The sequence below is a fragment of the Kryptolebias marmoratus genome, linkage group LG11 (genome assembly GCF_001649575.2).
Source record: "Kryptolebias marmoratus isolate JLee-2015 linkage group LG11, ASM164957v2, whole genome shotgun sequence".
NCBI classification, from domain to species: domain Eukaryota; kingdom Metazoa; phylum Chordata; class Actinopteri; order Cyprinodontiformes; family Rivulidae; genus Kryptolebias; species Kryptolebias marmoratus.
Window position 1 is genome coordinate 14546232 of NC_051440.1, and position 23949 is coordinate 14570180.

General features: G+C 39.2%; 1 protein-coding gene across 7 annotated transcripts in view; it reads left to right on the forward strand.

The window, feature by feature from the left end:
• Positions 1-23949, forward strand: part of tln2b (talin 2b) — a 102520-nt gene that overhangs the window by 70157 nt on the left and 8414 nt on the right. For 5 of the 7 annotated variants that reach the window (XM_017406000.3, XM_017406001.3, XM_017405999.3 and 2 more), the window contains 30 exons: positions 1129-1242; positions 1422-1535; positions 1635-1769; positions 1963-2091; positions 2906-3008; positions 3861-4069; positions 4497-4616; positions 4720-4917; positions 5323-5462; positions 5971-6064; positions 7297-7386; positions 7492-7614; positions 8215-8358; positions 9380-9565; positions 9707-9847; positions 10413-10594; positions 11907-12039; positions 12149-12250; positions 12372-12542; positions 13115-13261; positions 14049-14150; positions 14241-14360; positions 14959-15105; positions 16617-16783; positions 16907-17090; positions 17426-17551; positions 20845-20961; positions 21479-21664; positions 22154-22261; positions 23353-23458. In XM_017406000.3, the coding sequence (XP_017261489.1) occupies positions 1129-1242; positions 1422-1535; positions 1635-1769; positions 1963-2091; positions 2906-3008; positions 3861-4069; positions 4497-4616; positions 4720-4917; positions 5323-5462; positions 5971-6064; positions 7297-7386; positions 7492-7614; positions 8215-8358; positions 9380-9565; positions 9707-9847; positions 10413-10594; positions 11907-12039; positions 12149-12250; positions 12372-12542; positions 13115-13261; positions 14049-14150; positions 14241-14360; positions 14959-15105; positions 16617-16783; positions 16907-17090; positions 17426-17551; positions 20845-20961; positions 21479-21664; positions 22154-22261; positions 23353-23458 (4138 nt within the window). The remainder of the gene's footprint in view (positions 1-1128; positions 1243-1421; positions 1536-1634; positions 1770-1962; positions 2092-2905; positions 3009-3860; positions 4070-4496; positions 4617-4719; positions 4918-5322; positions 5463-5970; positions 6065-7296; positions 7387-7491; positions 7615-8214; positions 8359-9379; positions 9566-9706; positions 9848-10412; positions 10595-11906; positions 12040-12148; positions 12251-12371; positions 12543-13114; positions 13262-14048; positions 14151-14240; positions 14361-14958; positions 15106-16616; positions 16784-16906; positions 17091-17425; positions 17552-20844; positions 20962-21478; positions 21665-22153; positions 22262-23352; positions 23459-23949) is intronic. The other 2 variants (XM_017406004.3, XM_017406003.3) reach the window with 1 other exon arrangement.

Here is a 23949-nt window from a genome sequence, read left to right on the forward strand (position 1 = left end):
TTCTTAGCAGTTTATGCTTATTTGCTCATTGAATCTGTGGTAGTTTCCATGCCAGGTCACTAGCTGGCACTGTGATTTTTGTATTTCAATGACACACACATGTGCACAGACATTCCAGTGTCCAGCATGAAGACAATTACATCCAAAATGATGAATACAAGTATGTTTGTTTGGAACGACAGTGAGCTTGGGTTGCTACACATTGAAAAGGTTGAGTAACACAAACAGCTCTCTGCTATCCGGCATTGTTACTGTTGTTGATCTACTTGCGTATGCACAGAGAAGCCATTGATTGTAGCCGTCTGTGGTGAGCATGTGCAATTTCACACCGATGCCGGGAGTTTCCAGAAACATCCACACGGAGACCTGGATTCAAAAATTTTAGGTGTCAGAAAATCAGATCACTGTTGTTGTGTACACAAATGGACAAATCGCAACAGAAATGTTTTGGTTTCACTTTTCACAGCGCTAAATTGTGCCATATTAAACAGAGCCTTAATATGGCAGCAATCCACTTTTATTCCCATTCGGTCTAGCTAACCGTTAGCTCGTCAATCCAGTCAAAATAAAATTATTTCTCCAAACTGATGCTGTTCAAAAACTTCCAAACTGACATCGTTTAAAGAGCTATTTACAACAGGTGAGATATTATTTGTTCATAACCTTTTCACTTATCCCCACTTTAAACAATCTGAATCATTGCTTCAAGAACTTTTGTATTTATTCAAGGACATTTCTATTTATTCTGATTTCCCATTATATATATATATTTTTTCTATCATCTCAGAATGTTCTCAATAGCTTTCAGTTTTGTCATCTCTTCAAATCTAGTTGTGTCTTTATGAATGAATGTGAACTTAACAGTATATTTTTAGCCATAGGTTTTGAAAGGTAGTGGGAGGAAAGCAGCGGTGATTAACTTGTGACATGATTGAGCAATGCAGTATGATTGCTTTTTCCTCCTCTTATGAAACCTTTTGGCTATGATTCCTCTCAGTGTGATTAGAACTCTTTGCACAGAATATTACAAAATAATGCTGCACAGATCAAAAGTGAATCATTACCAAGTACCATTTTATTTCATTTTATGTATGTTTGCTTTTGACTAAATTTGTATGTTGTGAACAGATAGCTGCAAAGCAAGCAGCGGCTGCTGCGACTCAGACCATTGCAGCTGCCCAAAATGCTGCTGCTTCCAACAAAAACACCGCCTCACACCAGCAGTTAGTGCACAGCTGCAAGGTATGGTCGTTCGGGCTTTATCATGTACTCAGTTTTACTACAATTTTACTAGGCATTTAAAATTACTGCCAATGTGTTGGTAAACTAAATCCTCATACATTAGACTCCTGTAACACTTTTCTGTTTTAGCCATAAAGTGTAGCATATAAAGAATGCATTATGGATATATTTAATTCCAGGCAGTCGCAGACAGTATTCCCCAGTTGGTGCAAGGGATGAGGAGCAGCCAGGCCCAGCCTGAGGAGCTCGGCCCTCAGCTCGCTCTCATCATGGCCAGCCAGAGCTTCTTGCAGGTTAGTTAGTCTAATCTTGCTTCACAAGTCACACAGTTCAAACACCACTCTTTGCAGATTTTATCAATTTCGTTTTCTATTTTTGTCACCATCTGTCAGCCTGGAAGTAAGATGGTGACATCGGCAAAGTCAGCAGTTCCAACAGTGGCTGATCAGGCTGCTGCTATGCAACTGGGCCAGTGTGCCAAGAATTTAGCGACCTGTCTGGCAGAGCTCAGGACTGCTACACAGAAGGTATCCATACACAACACAGTCCAAGATAACAAGAATTATCCAACTAAAATGGGAAATTTGCTGCTTTTGTACTTTAATGCAAATCCAGCTCTCTGATCCTATCTAGAGATATCAGCAGTATAATGCGTTGCATCTTGTTTGCACTGCATAGCTAAGTTTGAATAACTTTTTTGTATCTGGGGAATATTTGAAGGCCCACGAAGCCTGTGGTCCTCTGGAGATTGACTCGGCCCTTAAGACTGTACAGACACTGAAGAGTGAGCTCCAGGATGCAAAGATGTCTGTGATCGATAGCCAACTCAAACCTCTTCCCGGGGAAACGGTCAGTAAATAGTGACATGCAATAAACAATACAATACACATGCTGACATGACAAACAATGGTATATGAAATTCTGGGAACAATTCAAATCTCTTTCTTTTATTTCTCTATAAAACAAAAGATTAAGCATCTTATTTTGACACAGTGTTGTACATTTGGCTGTTCAGAACAGCTTGTGAGATGCTGGTGTTTTTCTCTGCACAAACGTACCACTTTAGATTCTTTAAACTTTTTAAGGATTAAGAATCAAAACATAAACTTTGATTTTCAGCAAACTTCAGATGGACTACAAGGTTTTTTTTGACAACAAGGTCTTTCATCTAAATATCTCTACCGTATTCACTGATGTTAGGGACCAAGGATGCTAAATACCTTGTTCTTAGAGATTTCTGTACATATTGTATGTAACAGTGACCATGAGTTTATTTTGTTTGCCTCGATGGGGGACTTTTTAAATATCTTTTTATTCCTATAGGTAATAACATCCTCAGATCTGCTTTGTTTGTTCCATGGTACACATTTCTGAAAACACATGTGAAGGCCCTGACTTTATTATATATTTATTATTAAAATGCTCCTAATTAAATGTATGTTTTACCTCTCACAAATATGTAATATTAGATCAGATTCCTCAAAGTATATTTGGCCAAATTAAATGTTTTTGGTTTTTTTGTTAGCATACATTTAGGTAAAAAAAACAAAACATAAAGGGTTTTCAAACTTTCAAACAGCACTGCACCAACATGACAATAATATAGCTGATGATTTTTTTCATTTTAATTTTTTTCAAATTATGTGTTGTTTTGCTCACACAGCTGGAAAAGTGTGCTCAGGATTTGGGAAGTACATCCAAGGCTGTGGGCTCCTCCATGGCTCAGTTGCTGACATGTGCTGCACAGGGCAATGAACATTATACAGGTAGTGTATGCCGCACAGGTTAAAAAAGGCTCAAATTGAAATTTATTCTGAATATTCACTTCACTTTGACCCAGCTGATTTGTTGCATTACTGTAGTGGACAGAAATGACAAAAAATATTTGCTATGTTGAGCGTAATGTCTAGTTTTGTGTCCTTAAACTGAATCCCTGGAATCCAGCATGGCTTTGACTGTTTTGCCATCAATTCTGGTTCACTGATTCTCTGCAGACTGGAGCTGAGGACAAATAGAGAATAACATTTCCAACAACAAACGCTTCCAGGCCCTACTTCATGCTGTGGCCCAGGGTGCTGCTCGCTGCTCATTAATCTTTTTTTTTTGTCCTACTGGATTTAACATTCCATCAGCAAATGGCTCCACTCCGCTGGTTAATGTAATTTGATGCAATTTGCTGCTTTTTAGCTCTATGTGTAATAATTTAAGAGCACCTCCCATGTGGGGCCAAATTTATTATATTACCTCATTTATTTAGACAATGAGGGCATTACAATTTTAAAGTTTGGTCACAGAGAGGGGCTACAGTACTGTTAGTTACTGCCAAAACAATGTGTATTATCTATTACTTAACAGGAAAGCTGAAAAACAAATTTAGGACTTACAAAAAGAGGAAAAAGGTCTATTCTATATTTTATTTGAATAATACACCTTTGAGAAAAAAAACATAATTTTCCTATACAAGGTAAAATAGACTACAATGTAGTTGTGTCTTCACTGTTTGGTATTTACTATTATAATGATACTTAATTTGCCTTGTACATCTTTTATTTGCTTTATATCCTTATTATCAAGGATATATTTTTTTGACAAAGCAAACTATGGCTGATTGTTTGCAGGTGTTGCTGCTAGAGAAACAGCGCAGGCTTTAAGAACATTGGCCCAAGCAGCCAGAGGTGTGGCAGCCAGCACCAAGGAGCCTCAGGCTGCAGCTGCAATGCTGGACTCAGCCCAGTATGTTATGGAGGGCTCGGCCATGCTGATCCATGAGGCCCACCAGGCTCTGGTTCACCCAGGAGATGCCGAGAGTCAGCAGAGACTGGCACAGGTAGCATTAGTCTTGTCCAAGTAACATACATATATACTGTATATGCTCTAAAGAAACATCATGGGATCACATTGTTCTTTTTATGCCACATACTCTACTGGTTTGTAAGCATTTCTGCTTTTCAAATCATCTTTCCTAAGCGTTGCTATTTTCTCCCTGCTGTGTCTTTGTTGCCTGACATTCCTCCCTCAGGACTAAAACCATTCATTTTCCTGCAAACCTTCAGGAGATAAACATATTATTTTTGCATAAATCTGTGACAGCAGCAAAAATTAGTGACAGTATTGTGAGCTCAATTTGCATTTCAGATGTTTTGTTTTTTTTTATTTCTTTTTCCCAATACAGCTTAGCTCTTGGGCTTTATTGTGATGCACATTGTTAGAATGGGTAATGGCGATCCATTGACAGACGTTTTTCTGTGTTTCAGGTAGCCAAAGCGGTGTCACACTCCCTGAATAACTGTGTGAATTGCCTGCCAGGCCAGAAGGACGTTGATATGGCTCTAAGGAGCATCGGAGAAGCCAGCAAGAAGCTGCTAGTGGACTTTGTGAGTCCTACACAAGTAGATTCGCATAATTGAACAGGCTATTTCTATTTTACCACTTCTTATGTTATGCAGCATGGCATAATAACGTGTCCTGTCTTTGAAGCTCCCTCCCTGCAATAAGACATTCCAGGAGGCCCAGACTGATCTGAACCACACAGCAGCTGAGCTCAACCACTCAGCAGGAGAGGTCGTCCACTCATCTCGTGGAACAAGCAGCCAGCTGGCTGCAGCCTCGGGGAAGTTCAGCCAAGACTTTGATGAGTTCCTGGATGCTGGCATAGAGATGGCAGGACACACCCAAGTAGGTTTTATGATCATACAGTTAGCCCTTTACATTCCACCCGAGCCTTTAAAACTTTGATGGTATAAAGCCTTAAGTACAAAGTGCATCTTTATGTCACTTTAAGACGTTTCTTAATTGAACCTTTTTATTTCATGAATTTAGGCACATGGATTGTTTCTAAGAGCTCTAATGCTTTCAGATGAGATCTTGTGTTGATCTTGTTCTGGCTATTTAGCTCATTAATTTAGAAAGGTGGTTTGGGATTAAAGTTGACACAGCATGACATTTCAGGTTCAAAGAAGCACACTAGTGACAACAGAGAATGCAGGGCGGCAGAGACACAATAAAAGCATTCTGAATTCATTAGCACCTCTGACTCCATGCTAAAATTACTTGTATTTTTCTTCCCTCTTGTATGTGCAGAGCAAAGACGACCAGATCCAAGTCATTGGTAATCTGAAGAACATCTCCATGGCGTCCAGTAAGCTGCTACTGGCTGCCAAGTCTCTGTCTGTGGATCCAGGTGCAGCCAATGCAAAGAATCTTCTAGCTGTGGCAGCAAGGTATGATAATATTCAGACTGTAGCTGAAATGGATTGGTTTTTTTTTGATTATGTATGTGCTGATAAACAGAACTGCTCTGTGCTAAATATGATTCCTGATATTGATTACCAAGGCATGATGAAGATAAAACCGTCTCCTTGATGCATCTGTATGCCCCTCCTACAACATTTCTGTTTGGCCTTGCTAAAAGGAGTATGCATCCTCCTCTTAGCAGAAAGAAGCCAAGCAGCTGGTCCCACAGGGCTTTAGGCCTGACTGACTTCTCTCTGTCTAATTAGGAGGATGGAAGCCTTGGCTAGCGCTTGTCTGTGCTCAGCAAGGCTGAACACAAACTCAAGAGAATCTCAGTACCCCTGTGCACAGTGGTATCTAGTAGCAGTGAGAGGCCTGCATTGCCATGCTTGAACAGAAGAGCTAAAAGCATATGTGAGCTAAGCCAGCCCCGTGTGCATGCAGACGACACATGTGAGAGCTAAAGAGGCTTCTTTGGCTGCCTGTGTGTTTCAGGGCGGTGACAGAGAGTATTAACCAGCTGATAACGCTCTGTACCCAGCAAGCAGCAGGACAAAAGGAGTGTGACAATGCCCTAAGGGAGCTAGAGGTAGCTGTCCTCACATTCACTTTACCACTCAGGCAAAAACCTGGTTCATGTACATGTATGCATGTTTGTGTATATGTGCTATACATGTACAGTGCATTTTGTAATGTATAGGAAGACATTTCATTCTTGCATTTGATCATCTTCATAGGGCAATGTGAATTGACATTAGCTGCACTGGTTTCGCTTGTTAGTCAAAAGCGTTCTGCATTCTGAAGTCTGCATTCATTTGCACTATCGATTACTCTATTAGTAATGCAACATTAAAGAGGTAATTTGTTTTTGTTTAATTATGATTTTTTTTAAAGTTGTGTTGAGTAGTTATGGGCATTCAGTATTTTACCTTCAGTTTGACAACAACCAAAACTATCTCAGTTTAGAGAATTGGGGAGAAAATCTCTTTAAGGAGTCACACTAGCTAAACTAAGCTAGGTAGTTATTCAAAACACAGCCAGTTCAAGAGCAAATAACCATCCTACCAAACCAAACTCAAACATTGTCTAGCAGTTTGAGCTGTATCAGAATTTTTTATTTCAAACCATTTTTCCATGTGTCATTTGTTTAATTTGTCACTACTTTCTCAACTGAACAGCATTTGTGGTGCTATGGATAATTGTTGGCACAGAGACTGTTGATTTTCCTACCGCTGATCACGTATGACTCGTTGTCTAATACTAAAACAACAGCCATGAGATGTGGAAATAAGCTATGACTAAATCACAAACATTGTGTATGGTTCTGGAAAAAAGAGGTTTTCTGTATGACCCAGATCGCACCGAGGGAGGGAGCTGTTGGTACCAGGTAATGGTCTTTATCAAAAGTGAATACATTAAAAAACATTTTCACTCCAAAAGCTACAAAGGTTTTGAATTTGGGATGTTTCTGATGTCAGAAATTTGCTCTTTAGGATCCATGTTCTACATAGCTGTTAGCTTGACTCTATTATGATATGTGTTTGTCCCCCCTAATTCTCCAAACTGCTGTTGTTTTGACATTTGTCTACTGCAGATAAGATATTGACTGCTCATAAGCACTCCACTCAACCCAACTTTTAAAAATGTCATTGGTAGTCATAAATCTTAACTGTATCATCATTAACTGTGTGTTACTTGTGCTAAATGGGATTTTTAAGATCTGAATTTATTGGCTGATGGATGCACAGAAAGTTATTAGCAGAAATGTTTACTGATGTGTTTACAGTAGTTGAAGTCATTAACAAGTCCATCTGTGTGCAGGCTGTCAGAGGTCTCCTAGGCAACCTCAACGAGCCTGTAAACGAACTCTCCTACTTTGATTGCATTGAAAGCGTCATGGAGAACTCAAAGGTACAGGCTTTTGAAATTGTTTCTGGTGTTATTTAGCTTTATTGTTAGTGGTATTTTACTCGGCAAACAGCTCGAGACCTAATTCAAATACTTCATTTGTGTCAGGTTCTGGGAGAATCGATGGCAGGTATTTCTCAGCACTGTAAAACAGGTGATGTGCTAGCCTTTGGGGAAAGTGTGAGTTTGGCATCCAAAGCTCTATGTGGGCTGACAGAAGCTGCAGGACAGGTGAGATCACAGCATCTTACCAACACATTCTGTTTGGTACCCTCCGCTGCTGTCATCTCAGGTTTTTTTCCAGCCTTTTTTCTTGTTTACTGGGTTTTCAGTATCATATACATTACAATTAATCAAAAATGTAGCCATTTGATCGTTTTCAAGACTGGTAGAGCATTTTAAATGATACATGAAGATAAATTCAAACATTTTGACAACCTCAAATAAATGCCTTTTAGATCTTACCAAGGTGTTTGGATTTGGAGCCATTGACAGAGTGAGCCAGATTTAATTGGAGGTTTTACAGACTACCACCCTTAAAGGTGTAAAGTAACATCCTCATGTTCCTGCAAGATTCTGCTGCCCTTTCAAGAAAAGTGCAAACTCTGACCACTTTTTTTTCCACTCAAACTGCTTTTTCACTCTCTTAATAGGAAGTGAATGAGCACTCATTTTGCCCCTTGTAAAAAATGAATCTGTATCATTTATGTATTAGTACGCAGACATGTTAGTGAGAGTATGTGTATCAAGTTTGTCTGTTAAAACAAATATAATCTTGTGAAAAACATAAACCTGAAATTTTCCTTTTTTTTTCTTTTTGACTCTCATTAGGCCTCTTATCTTGTGGGTGTTTCTGACCCCAATAGTCACTCAGGTCACGAAGGGCTCGTGGACCCCATTCAGTTTGCACGAGCCCACCAAGCCATACAGATGGCTTGTCAGAACTTAGTGGATCCAGCCAGCAGTCCTTCACAGGTAAGATGGTGCACCATGCACCACACAGCGTTGCAAAACTGTTTCCTGACATATGGAGAACGCAAAACCAAAATCAATGGAGGGGAAATCAGACAGCACCATAAAATGCAACTGACGCTTGAAAAAACTTTGGGCAGATAATTAGCTATAGACAGATGTCAAATAATGTGCGATGGGGTAGCCCACCTGTTTGATAGATAACATAAGTTAGGCTACAATTAAAGCACTTCCTGGAGTGAAAATGTAACTGCACAGCTTTCTGATTGTTTCACATTCTACTAACTGTTTAAGTTTTTATGCTGTCCAAATGTGACAGCTTATCAAAAACAATTAAAGTGCACTGCCACTGCCATTTTGATGTTGCACATAACAATGTTAAAGGATAAAAACACACTTGTTGTTCATAATGACATTAAGGATTCTATAACTTTTCCATTATACCTGGTTGTCTTCTTTTTTGCATTCATTTTTGCTTTTATAAAAGCACAGTATTTTGTTGCTTCATCTTTTAAAAAACCTTAGTCTGGATTTTGTGCCTTGTTTTCAGGCTATGGCATTGGAAATTAGCTTTTCATAATTTTTTTGTGATTTTAGCAAGTAAACAAAAGTGATCAGAATGCACCCTAAAGCACAATGCAAACTCCATGGAAAGCTTATGTCTTGGCATTTATGTGGGTGTTACTTTGAGATCTACCATCCAAGTAAACAGTGTCAAAATACTAAGGAGCATCAGAATAACAGTTGAAATTGCGTGAAAAATAAACCAATTCATTAACCTGGCTGCAAAACTTCTCTGATTTCAGTTTGATCAATCAACATAGCAGATTTAGACATCACAGAACAACTTATTTTCCTGCCCTGACAGTTGAGAAATGTTAAAGCAGCACTGGGCATCAGCACAACATTAAACTGTTTTTTTAATGTGGTGGATAATCTGTGTGTATTTTATGGAGTGCACTGCACCATGGCAACCACATTACCACATTTACAATTTTTTTTTCTTGTTTCTCTGTTGTATAAGGTCTTGTCTGCAGCAACAATTGTAGCCAAGCACACCTCGGCTCTCTGTAATGCCTGCCGTCTAGCTTCCTCTAAAACCTCCAACCCAGTGGCTAGGAGGCAATTTGTCCAGTCAGCCAAAGAGGTGGCCAACACCACTGCCAACCTCGTCAAAACCATCAAGGTCAACTCCCCAACTGATCAAAACGTTGAGTGTAAATTTGTTACAGAAATTTCTTCTTTCTGTTTTTTTTAACATCTTGCAGATGTCTTAGGTATTGTTCAGTCTCCTTCAAGAATAAAGCCAAAAGGAACAAATATCTTTTCATGGGACATTGTCTCCTTTCAGATGTTAGATGGGGATTTTTCAGACGAGAACAGAAACAAGTGTCGTGCTGCCACAGCTCCTCTCCTCGAGGCTGTAGAAAACCTCTCAACCTTCGCCAACAATCCTGACTTTGCAAGCATCCCACCTCAGATCAGTAATGAGGTATTCACACAATATGATGACTGTTTGCAAGAAATCCTGTTTTTTATACTTGCTTTTTTAGTTCCAAATGAAATTTTATGAAATTATTTGTTCTCAAAGAAATGTAAGGTTTTATTAGTTTTATCTTATTTTGAAGAAGGCTTTATAGTTACTTTATAAAGGCGCTTTTGAAAATTTCTTTTTAATGTAAGGCTTAAGACGATTTATTTTTTGTTGTTGTTTTGAGTCTCAGCTGAACAGTGCTCGCCTGGTCCTCCAACAGCTTCATGGCTGTAATCTGTTGGAGGGCAGTGTTTAACAGACCTTACTCTCACTACAGCTGCTGTAATCTTCAGCTTGTTAATCTAATTGTCAAGGGAGGTTTTGGCTGGTATCATAAAGATTGAAGGTGTTACTTTCTACATCTGTGTAAAGCTGCCTTTCTAATCTCATCTCTTTGTTTGATTGCACTTTTGATCTCTCCACAGCAGTCAAAGAATATTAACAACTCAGTCAGACCAACATGGCTGTTCAGCTGCTACCTGCGCTGTTGTTTCACTTACACTAATCTTTTCATTTCCCCCAGGGCTCAGCAGCCCAGGAGCCTATTGTGCGTTCAGCTCGCTGCATGCTCGACAGCTCCACATACCTTATAGAAACAGCCCGCTCGCTGGTCCTCAACCCCAAGGATCCCCCCACCTGGTCCATTCTAGCTGGCCACTCCAGGACGGTTTCTGACTCCATCAAAAGTCTCATCACATCCATAAGGTTGGTGTAAATCCCACCCACAGCCACGGCTGTTTCTGCACCATTAGCTCGAATCAAAGATTAGAAAGATACGCTCACAGTTGGAGAAAAAATAATTTCTGAAATCAGAGCGTTGATTCTGTGGTGTCTGTTCAGCTTGGCAGAAAATTGCAACTTTACTTTATAGTTGCCAAGATTCCCCACAGCTTTGTAATAGATGAGTTAACACCGTAAAACAGTGATGAAATGATGAGACTGGACATGAAACATATTTCACAGCAAGATGCTACAACCATTTTAGAAGTATAGTATACAATTCTCACTGCAAATAAAACAGTAAAAATGCTATATCTAATTTGCTGATGACTGATAGCTTTTATTAAAAAAAAAAACAGGTGAGCATTTAGGAGACTAGTTTGCAGATGATAGATGGATGAGGAATGTTTCACTCTGATCTGCTTAGTGCACAATACAAATTTCTGTTGTGCTGAGTATCATGAGTGTAAAATGCTTGATTGAAAGAGTTTCTGCTCTTTGAATAAAAAGTTAGATTTTAGATTAAACAAAAACAAATATATTCATTACAGTAGGTGATAGTGGAAAGAGTGAATTTCTTGTTTTTATTTTACCTTGAGTTGAAATAATAGGAGCTTCTTAGCTGCATATTAGTCTCCATTAAAAAGCTCACTAGTTTCTATAATTCTATATTTTTATCAATTCTATAATTTTGTTTTTTGTTTTTTTCTTTTTTAGCAAAGAATGCTGCATTTCAGTGCTTTGGAAGTTAGAACTTGGAATGATGTTGCACGCAAATTTTCTGCGTTCCAGTTTCAAATCAGAAAACCAATTAATTTTTTATCACATATAGCTTTATTGAACAAACAATAGACATATAGTTTGTCGAAAACCAGTTGGATTTTTTCATTGTTGTGCTCAGTCAGTGACAATGCTAACTGCTATTAGCATTACAAGGTAATACCAATATATTAGCTTGTTTTTTTATTGCTTTTAAACACTGAAGCGACATGTTAGTTAATAGATGTTGTACATTACTATGTATGTGATTGGTTTAATGATTTACAAACTCACAGAAGTATAAACAAGTAGTTTATTAATATCTCCACCTTTTTTATTTGTGTAGCAGCCATATTGGATTATCAATGGGGATGTGATTAGAGAGAAACCTACAACTTTCCAATTCAGATTTTTGACTTTTTTAGAGTAGCGTCATTTTTTTTGTATGTTTAAACTATTTGTGACTTTTATTCTTAGTTTGGAGTTCAAATGGATTGCACCACATATTATTTGTCTTTTTCATTATTACTGGTGACAGGGACAAAGCACCAGGGCAGAGAGAGTGTGATTACTCCATTGATAACATCAATAAGTGTATCCGGGACATTGAGCAAGCTTCCCTGGCTGCAGTTGGGCAGACACTTCCCTGCAGAGATGATATCTCCATGGAAGTGAGTTCAAGTACTCCATCAGCTCTACCTTGTTTGACAGAAATAACTGATATCTATAGCATTTCTGTTGTGACTTATGCTGTAATTTTCCAACGGTGTAACTCAACAGGCACTCCAGGAGCAGCTGACATCCTCTGTGCAAGAGATTGGTCATCTGATTGATCCTGTCTCCACAGCAGCCCGAGGCGAAGCTGCTCAACTGGGACATAAGGTGCTGGTCGCACCATATATTGCTTTACCTCCTTTGGGCTTACAACAAAATACCCTTTGTCTGTTTTATGTGCTGTGGTTCAGTCTTTTCTTAGATAAATTTCTTAAACACATTCCTCCAGGTGACCCAGTTGGCCAGTTACTTTGACCCGCTCGTTGTGGCATCGGTGGGTCTGGCCTCTAAGCTGCACGACCACCAGCAGCAGATGACGATCCTGGATCAGACCAAGACCCTGTCCGAATCTGCCCTTCAGATGCTCTATGCTGCCAAAGAAGGCGGTGGGAACCCAAAGGTACAGAGTTGGTTCTGGTGTTTTGAGTAAGCTACTGAGTCAGTTAAAGAGCAGATAAAAAGGTATTTAGTCTCATATCTTCAAAGATAGGTCTTTGTTTTAAAGACAGCAAAAGATTTTGTTAAGTTTTTTGTTAAGATTCTTGGTGACCAATTAGTTCTTGATGAGTCACATTAACTCATTCATACAGTGTTTCTTATACGTTTTTACTGACCAGTTAGCTTATCAGTGCAGATTTTAACATACTCGTGATGAACACTTGAGCTGAATAAGCCAGAGACTGAAACACCATCCATCTGCTTTATGAATGACCATTTTTTTTGCTCATGAGCCACAGCCACTACAATCCTCTTTTAGTTCAGTATATTGCCAAACAACTCCAACTTTTTCCATTGTTATTTTTCCAGTTTTGGGTTTTTTTTTTGTCACAGTTGTAAATCATGTAGCTTTCAAATTCTGAGTGCTCTTGAGTGACATACTGAGCTCATACTAGTTCTACACAACTTTGACTCTTCTTCTGGATAAACCAAGTTAGTGTTGCAGAGATGTTAACCAGCTACCCGTGTCCTCAGGCGTGCCACACTCACGACGCCATCTCTGAGGCCGCCCAGCTGATGAAGGAGGCTGTGGACGACATCATGGTGACTTTGAACGAGGCGGCGAGTGAGGGGGGTATGGTTGGAGGCATGATGGAGTCCATTGCTGAGTCCATAAGCAGGGTAAGTGGAGGGTGTTTATGTATGTGCGCTACATTCTGAGAAGTACTCTCAGATCGTTTAAACTGATTTCAGGCTGCAGTATTTTTCCTTTCTAATTCATCTGAAAAAAAAAAAAAAATCTCACAGAAAACATTTTGTCCTTGTCAGTAATTATCACTGGTTCAGTAGATGATCACTGGTGAACATCCTGCAGGGCGACATGTCAATATGTTGACAGTGTGGTTAATATTTGATGATGATCTGCACATATGCAAACATAATACACTCAGGTCAGATGGTAGCCATCTTTTTTGCTTCCACACTGTTTTTACTAAATTATTCGTAAAAAGCCAAAGCTTTATTTCAGTCAACAACTCCTGATGATATTTAAATATATAAATTTTTTTTTTTTTTTGTGTGGTATGTTTTTCTAAATTCATTATTCATTAGCTCTCTTTTATTTATTTATAACATATCTGAACCTCCTACAGTTTTGCACCTCTGAGAGGAAGACAAACAATTTGTTGTTGACATTTTAGTATTCACAGCTTAACACCTAATAGTTTATTGATTTTTGTTCCGCTTGTTAGAGCAGGCTTTTAAAAAATTGTGAAACAATTATTTCCATGTTGTAAAATAATGAAAAATCCTCCAAAGTCCCTGCTACTGCTCGGTGATTATTTGTTGTGAGGGGGTTCTAAACTTAATTAAAAGTGTCACATAAATATCACGTAAGTGGGCATACCTAGAGTAAATTTATTCAGGACTGATACGTGTGAGAGGGTACTTAAAGAACTGATCTTCACAGCTGGATGAAGGAACGCCTCCCGAACCTGAGGGCTCTTTTGTGGATTACCAGACCACAATGGTGAAGTTCTCCAAGGCCATTGCCATCACCGCACAGGAAATGGTAATCAGTATTTCTAAAGTTGTTGACAAAGAGACAGAAAAACATCACTGTTTGTACTGATAAGATTTGGTTTACTCTCTCTGTAACCAGATGACTAAATCTGTGACCTGCCCTGAAGAGCTTGGCGGTCTTGCCTCCCAGGTGACTGTGGACTACGGGCAGCTTGCACACCAAGGACGTCTCGCTGCAGCCACTGCAGAGCCAGAAGAGGTGAGAAGTCCTGCTGTCATATTTTTAAAAAGACATAATACGCACGTACATTTAATTTATCTTGACATGTGTCTTTACGCAGCTGTGCAACCAAACGTACTCACTGATGAGAGCAGAAATTTCCTGTTCTTTGATAATGCAACTCTTCCTCACAGCTGCACCAGCAATGTGAGATCAAACAGAAATATGTTCTTCGAGTATCCATCTTCTCCTACTGTTCATCTTAAACTTTCCCTTGTTGTCTTCAGGATGGTAATGTGTGCAAGTATTGCTCTAATAAGCGCACAGCTCTTACCAGTTTCTTGTATGTAAGAAGCTGTCTGAAACCCTGTTGGTTACCATAGCAACATTGCACCTCTACAAGTCTAAAAGCCTATACTGATGCTTGTAATGAAGTACCACCCACCCATGAATTGCAGTCAGGAAATTAAAGGTGTAGTGCCAGCATTTCCTCCTTGAGGGTGCTTGAATTTTTTTTTTTTTCCCCCACAGGCAAGTAAGAGATACGCCCTTATAGGAGATGATTGTAGGAGATGACTATAGTGACACAAACAAGAAGACGGTTGCAGTGTAATTTCAACCGATTTTGTGTTTTCAGGTTTCTTTCCAGATAAAGACGCGGGTGCAAGAGTTGGGCCATGGCTGTATTTATCTGGTCCAGAAGGCTGGAGCTCTGCAGCTCAGCCCCACTGACAGCTTCTCCAAAAGGGAGCTCATTGAGTGTGCTCGAGCAGTCACAGAGAAGGTAAGCAATTTAGTCAGGAACTAGTGGAGCATGTTTGACTTTCTTTTAACATGTAGATTTTTTTCAAAACGCTGATTTTGCTGTCATCATTTGAAATATAATGAAACTAGCATTCCTTGAAAGAATCCATATTGCCTATCACCTTGCATGCCAAAGTTTTAAACAAAGATTTTGCTTGAGCTGTGAAAACTGGGAGCATATGTTGGGTATGACTCTCAACTACTATCACATCAAATTGTAACACATTATCTGTAAAATTGACTAAGTTATAGCCATTTTTACTCTTCCTAAGATTAATGAGCTGTAGTGGCCATCTTGAATTGGGTTGACTCCAGAAGTTAATCAGTTGTAGATTTGCATCCAATAATTACATTTTTCATTAAGGTCCATCCAGTAGTTCATGAGATAGTTAGCTAACAGACAGACAAATGAGCACACAGGCAATTACATGACTTCTCGCCTTGGGTGGACGTTAATAAAGCTGGTGGAAACATTAGCTCAGCAATAATATCTTTCTGAAAACAGGTCACTTTTTAAATCAGTTCTATTTATGCTGAAATATAGACAAAGTTTCAGAGAGCATAGGTGTTAACAAATGCATGCGTTAAAAAGGAAACATATGAGCATGAATCCCAGCCACAGTCATAGCAACAAAGACAAAACATCAGTCTACAATGTTGAAGTGTGGAAATCCCAAAACCTGAGTGGGCTCTGTTTCAGATAATAAACATGTTTTGGAAGCTTTGATTGCATTTAAAATAACATATTCTAACTAAGTCTTCACTGCATTTCACCAATACCTCTTGACTAAATCCTGGCATATCGGTCACCTTTTTCACTCATGATACTGACCCATAAAAAACAGCACATTAACATGCTAATAAGGTCAAAATCTGATTTATTCCTTATTACGATTCTTAGATATTTCTTAAGTTACCTTTTATGTTAAACTTGCACGGAGTCAAAAGAGTGTAGGTTTCATGTTCCCATTATAAGCCATAATAACTGGTGTTGTACCTTTTACCCTTGTTTCGTTCATGAAACCACTCTGTCCTGACAGCCGCTACAGTTTGAGGTTAACAATAATACTATGTCTTAATGCTTTGACTCTGGCAGCTTCTGCATGCTTCTTACGCATTTGCACAGCACTCTAAGACAGTGATTTGATTTGAGACTAATATTAATCTATTTTATATGTTAAGCCTCTGCCTTGAAATATACCTCTTAAGGCTTTTTATTTGTTTACGAGAAAGAAACAAACTCAAATGTTGTTTAAAATTGTGTATGATTGGAAAACAGACTGATTTGCAATTCATTGGTTAGCTTTTCTCTCTTCCTATTCTTCCATTTTTATTGTTTAAACAAAGTAAAACAGCAATCTCACCAGCCTTGTTTACAAAGGGCCCTACTAACAGCTAATAGAGCAGAGTAATTATTTGAGCCTGGGGCTAGACTTAGCTGATTTATCCCTCTGAATGGTACGTTTCAATTTTTTTCTTCCCATGTTCCAGGTGTCCTTGGTTCTGTCAGCATTGCAAGCAGGAAACAAAGGCACCCAGGCCTGCATCACAGCAGCCAGCGCCGTTTCGGGAATTATCGCTGACCTGGACACGACCATCATGTTCGCCTCAGCTGGAACACTGAACCCTGAGAACGAAGAGTCTTTCGCTGATCACAGGTGCAACAAGAATAAAATAAAATAAAACACCTTGTTCAAAGTCAGATCAGCTTCCTCCCACGCTGACGCTGCTTCGATATGACTATGGAGCAGATTGTCACACAGTGTTGTCCCGTCCCTCAGGGAAAATATCCTGAAGACAGCCAAGGCGCTCGTGGAGGACACCAAGCTGCTGGTTGCGGGAGCTGCGTCCAGCCAGGAGAAACTGGCCCAGGCTGCCCACTCGTCAGCCAAGACCATCACCCAGCTTACCGAAGTGGTTAAACTGGGGGCAACGAGCATGGGGTCTGACGACCCAGAGACTCAGGTGAGAAACAAACATCCACAGTAATGAATACCTTGTACAGTCACAGATTTCAAAATGTCCTAAAAACAATTTCTGTTCCGTAATTGCAATTTTGGTAAACAAATCTTTCACCTAGCTGTACATCCCATGTTATAGTCTCTTTTTAACTCCGTTTTCATTACACATTGCATCACCTCTTACCCCCCCGAGTTCATGTCTCCATCTCTGCTCTTCACTAAGCCTGAAGTATCATGACTAGCTGCGAGCGATAAGTGCTAAATCCTCTCCCTGAGGCACCACTGATAAGCCTACACTGTGACCATTGTGCGTTATTGATTCTAACGCCGTCTCCTCAGGTGGTTCTGATAAATGCCGTCCGTGATGTGGCCAAAGCTTTGGCTGAGCTCATTGGTGCCACCAAATGTGCCGCGGGCAAAGCACCTGACGACCCGTCCATGTATCAGCTGAAGAGCGCAGCCAAGGTAAAGGAACAGGCCGCTAAAACGAGCAGCTGTCGTGTCTTTTTCACAAGGTGGATTGAGACTGTAGATATGCATTCTGCAAATGTCTGGTTTGATGTATCAGGGAGCACAATGCTAAGCTTTTTTTTTTTACAAGGAACCTATGACAGCTCTTATCAGGGTCTTTGCTGAGTTTTTTTTTTGCCACATATCTGTAGAACAGGAGCTGTCACTGAGATATACTGAGTGTGTATATTTGTCATTGTAAAAGAGAGGGTTTGTGTGCTTTACTGAGAGCTATCTATAACAAGATGTTCAGGAGTGTCACTTCAGGAAACTGCAGCAGGGCAGAGCTTTTATTTATTTATTTTTGCCTACTCAAATATCAAGACCTATTTGAGGTTTTTCCTAACAATTTTAAAAATAAAACATCTCAAGTTTCTTTTTAAAAAAGTAAGTTCTGGAAAACTTTTTTGCCTTAAGGCATTCTCAGATATGCATATACAAGTTTATTGTATTATGTTTTACTAAATTACATTTTTAACGCCTTCGGCCATGAAAGGCTTGTGATCGTGTAATTTGTGCTATGTAAGTGTGAGACTGTGTTTGTTTGTCTGTCTGTTAGCATAATATCTCATGAACCACTGAATGGATTTTATCTAAACTCTCAGAAGTTAATTATTGGATGTACATCTATATCTAGAAATATCTACAACTCAGTCAATTTTATGAAAATTGAGCTAAATATTGGTGTTGTGGTAGCTGTCAGTTATCTCCATCACATACTCTGAGCACTAACAGAATTTATGTTTAAAACTGCAAGGCAGCATACTTAAGTAGACAAAATACTTCATACTAAAAGTAATATAAAATAAGATAATCTGACTTCAATCTCGCTTCAGTTTGACAGAGACAGGGTGTAAAAATCAAATAGCTTAAAAACAATTTAAAAAATATAAGGGATGAATGAAATTTTGGGCCAGTAAGTCAAAGAAATTAGGCAAAGTCTACATATGCTTGCAGTCGAAGCCAGAATGTGTTGTTGTTTAGTGGGTTAGATCTTTTAAATAATCTGTGCTGACAAATAAACTCAAAAGAAAATTCTGACTTTTAGATTCTGAATATAAAGTTTAAAGCTCCTTCTGGTGATCATTTCTGTGAGCAATATAAATTACCAGCTGAGCAGCTGGGGAAATGCAGAACGCTGTTAGAGCAGCGCAAGTGCATCACACAGCTTTATAAACATAAACTTTATTAAATGCATTTATTTGGCGATGCAGAAAATGTTTAAGCCCGGTCCGAGTTTGTTTTACTCTGCTGATATTGCCTCAAATAGAACACAAATGGCAAGCCTGTTTTCCCTCATCACAGACAAAATTCAATAAGCTACGTTAATTTCATGTTTCATTGGCTGGAAATGAAGTGATTTTTAGGTACCTCTCATTTAATGCAGTTCCTGAGCTCTATTGCTCTTGTCACATTAGAAATCAACAGCAAGCCATAAAATGCACACTGGTTACACTGAGTGATGAAATACTGTGTCAACCTGCAAATTTACCATTTACAACAAATTTACCAGTCTATTTCTCATGCCTCATTTCAACTGTGCTGTTTTTTTCTGTAATATATTTTTTTATTATATTCAGCACTTCATTATACCAGTTTGTGTTTACTGCTGTCATATCCGGCGCATCATCAGTGTATTTTTCACAATAGAGGTGTGTAATGACCATCTTTCATGCCAAGGCTTAAAATTATAATTTGGGTCTTTTGATGTGGAGTTCTGTAATATCTTATCTGTCGTAGTTAGATGTTTGAACAACTTCAGTTTGCAGAAATAAAGTTTATTCTGACCGGAATGATGAGCTACTCAGAGTGAGACCAAGACCCAGGTTAATTGCTGCCATCTTAAAACAACCTCATTCTCAAACATTTCATGCAAACACTATTTTATTAACCTTTACATCTCCATCAGTTTTGCATTGCACAGTTATTCCCACAGAAATAGGTGGTCTTTTGCTAAAGCTAATAGTAGCAGAAGCAAGCTTTAGCATTTTCTATGCAGCCTGGGGCACTCCTGGCAGGATTATCATAATATTTTCACAAATAAATGTGCACTGCAAAATTGGCAGCATTGTAAAGGTTTAGAAAACTGTGTTCCCATGAACTGCTCTGATATTTTTGAGACTGAAGTTGTTTTGAGAGCGATACACTCGGATCTTGGTTTTGCGTGGACTAGCTGTTTTAATCTGGTCAGAATTAAACTCAGTTTGTCAAAAGCGAAGTTGTTCAAAGAGCGAATTCCAACCAGTCGGACAACGTTCTTAGCCTTTTTTACCGAACCCTGTTTATAAAGATCTGAACTCTTGCGTCAAAGCTAAAATTTAAAGCTAATCTTATGTTTTAAAAATAATAAAGAAAGTCAAGAAACACTATTGTGATTTTCTAAATGGATATCAAATGGTAGATGTTTAGCACGTACTTCGTAGCACACTTCTGATCAGATGAAAGATGTTAACCTAATGAAGGTACAGAGGTATCATTTGACTCTGTACTTCTGATCACCACCACATCTGCCATCTGCTGAGGAACTAAAACTGCAGCTCAGACCTCTGTTGTGTGTAACCTTTGTGCAGCTGTGTTCACTGAATGGAAAGAATCAAGAGTAATGCTTTATTAGCAACAGACCATCATGTACCCCCCCTCTCCAAAAAAACTCTGTAGATCTTTGCCTTAAAAATTGGATCCAAATTTTTTGAGTAAATGTGTCTCTGTTACTTATGGAGCCATCACACTAACCACCACCACACTTAGCTGCATTGCACAAGTATTTTGTGTTTTTCTCATCTAAATGGAATTAGGGCCACCCATGGATGTCCTCATGTTGACAGATTGTTTCTGTTCCTCCAACATATGGTGACCTCCATCAAAGTCCAGGCGATCATGTTTCTCAAATTACAAACCCAAGCTCGCACCCAGTTTGCTGGAAGTGGCACAGACAGCAAAATGTATCACAATGAGTCAGTAAAATTTAAACAGTTTTCCTTGTTTTATTCTGAGTCAGTAAGTCTACTGTTTTCCCAGTGGTGAGTCACCCTATTTTTATTGGAAATGCATCCCTTTGTCTTCTGTTACTGCAGAATGTCAGGTTGTTTTGTTTTGTTTTATTTATTTATTTTTTTTCAAAAAACATCTTTAACAGCATTCTTTGCTGCGAAAGAATCAGAAAAGGTGATTTTATTTGTCTTCCAAGGAGGAGACGCTGCACCTCATGGTTTGAGCTCAAGTCTCAGTATTGCTCTCCTTATTGACAGGTCATGGTGACCAACGTGACGTCTCTTCTAAAAACAGTGAAGGCAGTGGAGGATGAAGCCACTCGTGGGACGAGAGCACTGGAGGCCACCATAGAGTTCATCAAGCAGGAGCTGACAGTAAGTGGTCCTGACAGGCCGAGCCTTTTTCTCTCTGGTCTGTTGAGAGTTAAATGATCAGGCACAGCCTCGGCTCAAAGTTGGCTCATAAAGGGTCAGGGATATCTGTGTCTATTATTCTTAACAACACAGGGGAACTTTTTGTTCTTTTTTTTTTTTTTTAATCGTCCAGTTCTGTTCATTTACCGTCTCTCATGGCCCCTGCAGGTTTCCCACAAGCTCTTATCAGGGTTTGAGTAGCAGACACAGCCAGAGTAAGAAATGAAGATTTCAAGAGCTTGTTTTTTTGTAATTTATTGTTAATCCCTTATCAGAGGACCCCCAGCCTGAAAGGAGGCTTAACCAAGACCTGCAGCCAAAGCCAAACTTAACAAAGTTAATCTAATTAGGCTACAACTTACCTTTTTTTTTTTTTTTTTTTTTTTGAGTTTTGAGTCCACCGTTCTTGTTTGCACATCCTCTCTGGGCTGCGTGCCTTTCTCCAACCAGCTGTATTTGTGGGTCATCATCGTGTCAGGTGTTCCAGTCCAAGGACGTCCCAGACAAGTCCACTTCACCAGAGGAGTTCCTCCGCAAGACAAAGGGCATCACCGTGGCAACAGCCAAGGCGGTGGCAGCAGGCAACTCCGCTCAGCAGGAGGATGTGATCGCCACGGCCAACCTGAGCCGCAAAGCCATCTCTGATATGCTGACTACCTGCAAGGTGCTAATCCACTCCACCCTGCCAACACAGGCCTCCCGCAGACACGACGGGGCTGCCAGGGAACGTGTGAGCGCAGCCTGCTGAGAGCAGATAATGTGGAGTCAAGTTTGTTTTGTGGATGCTGCTGCAGGTAGTGACTCAGTCGCTTCTCAAAGTCACACAAGCAACCATCAGTCAGAGCGTCCTTCAGCCCCTGAAGAGCGCTCGTGTGAAGGGAAAAACAGATGGATGATTGGGCAGTTAAGGTTTTAAAATCAAACCGACGTTTGAGTTTTAATCAGCTAGAGATTTGCAGTCATTTCAAGATCGTTCATATATCACTATGTTATATAATTAACAGTTCTAGACCTCACGTGGGACATTTTCAGTTCAATAAGAAAAACAGTGTTAGATTATATGCTGCACATATAACAGCCCCATTTTTTAAAACTATTTTTCCTATTCACCTCTGTGTAATCTTTGTTTTTGTTTTTTTTTTTTACTTTACAGCAAGCAGCACATCATCCTGAAGTGGGCGAGGAATTAAAAAGCAAGGCCTTGCAGTACGGCTCTGAATGCGCCACAGAATACATCAACCTGCTGGAGGAAGTGCTGCAGGTTGGGCTGAACCAGTCACATGGCTCATAAATTAAAGACGAAAAATGATTTATGTCTGTGTGCATGTAGCGAAAGATTTAGCAATGTTGTAACAACTTGTGTGTGTGTGTTTGTGTATCTATACTGGTGTTTACCTGAGCTTTACACCTCTCACCCAAAGGGATACCTCAGACTTAAAAATAAAAACCACTTGTAAATGCACATACAGAAAAGTTATTTATTCTTGTTGCATTTTTAGTTTTTGGGACATCATTCTGATTGGACATTAGATTAAAGAAAAGAAAAAAAAACATAGTGAACAATCTGGAGTGAAGTATCGTCCTAAAATCAACACATTTCTATACAGAGTTCATTGATTTGTTCTTGTTTCTTGTCAATTTTTTTATAAACTGGTTCTGTACCATTTTTTAACTACCTCATTTGTTAAATTGACATTGCTTTTTGGGTACCATTATACTAATTCACCTAAACCTTCAAGGTTTTATTATAGGCTTTAATAATGAGGTCTTAGTAGGTGGTGGAGTTCAGAACATTTGAAAGTGTTTATAATAGGACAGTTCTGTGGGTAATGTTTTAGGTAGGTGAACCTAAACACAGAATCCACATTGAAAAAATGCCAAAAATAGAAACTAATGAGGATGGAATTACTAGACAATTAAATATTCTGTGTTTTACTTTCTGTACTTTTTTGTTATTCTAAAAGTATTTATTGTAAATTATTGCAACAACAGCGGTATAGTTCAGAATTATTCTTAGGGTTTCAGTAGACTTACTATAAATTATGTCTCAGTTTAATAAATGTGTGGCCTGGAGAGGTTTTGGTAGAATAAAAGGAATAAAATTCTGCTCCAAGAGTCAAACTTCATAATATCAAACCAACAAAAATAAATAAGTATTCATGCATGGCATGTTAAATGGCCCAGGGTCCCTCGAACTTTGTACAGTTTTTGTCCCCCCTCCCAAAAAACAACTAAATCCTAATAACCCCTGCCCTGACCTTGGAGGGTTACTGTACCTAGGCATGCAGTGACCCTTTAGCACTTTGTGTTTGTGTGTGTACAAGTCACCATGTTGGACTCTTTTGTTTTCAGGTGCTGCAGAGATCTGCGCCGGAGCAGAAGCAGCAGCTGGCTGTGCACTCGAAGCATGTGGCGGCGTGTGTGACGGAGCTCGTCCAGACAGCTGAGGCCATGAAAGGTGACCCACACACACACTGTTCATCACACACACTCAGAAGCACATTTAGGTTTGATGACTTTTAGTTGCCAGTACCCCCACTCCAACAGATGTCTTGCTCTTATTTTTTTTTTGAAGAAACATACTTTCTGTGCAGTCCGAGCAGTTTTTCCAGTGATTTTATTTTTTTATTACTATTATAGAAATTAGAAAGGAACAATGGAAAATAAGTTAAATTATTAAGAAACTAAATTCACCAGTTGTATTGTATTATGTTCATTTAGAATTTTTTACAATCTGAGCAAGTAAATGAGTAATTATGTGTGCTCAGATACTTGGCTCCACATTGTCATGGAGTAATCAATAATAAGCAGATTTTAATTTCAAAATGACTGCGGGACATTGTTCTGGAATCTCAGCAGAGAGAAAGTGGCAGAGCTGAAATTGCAGAATAAATTCAGCTTGAACTGAGGAATGGGGCGAGGGTTCCCAGTTGGAACCGACTCAATCTG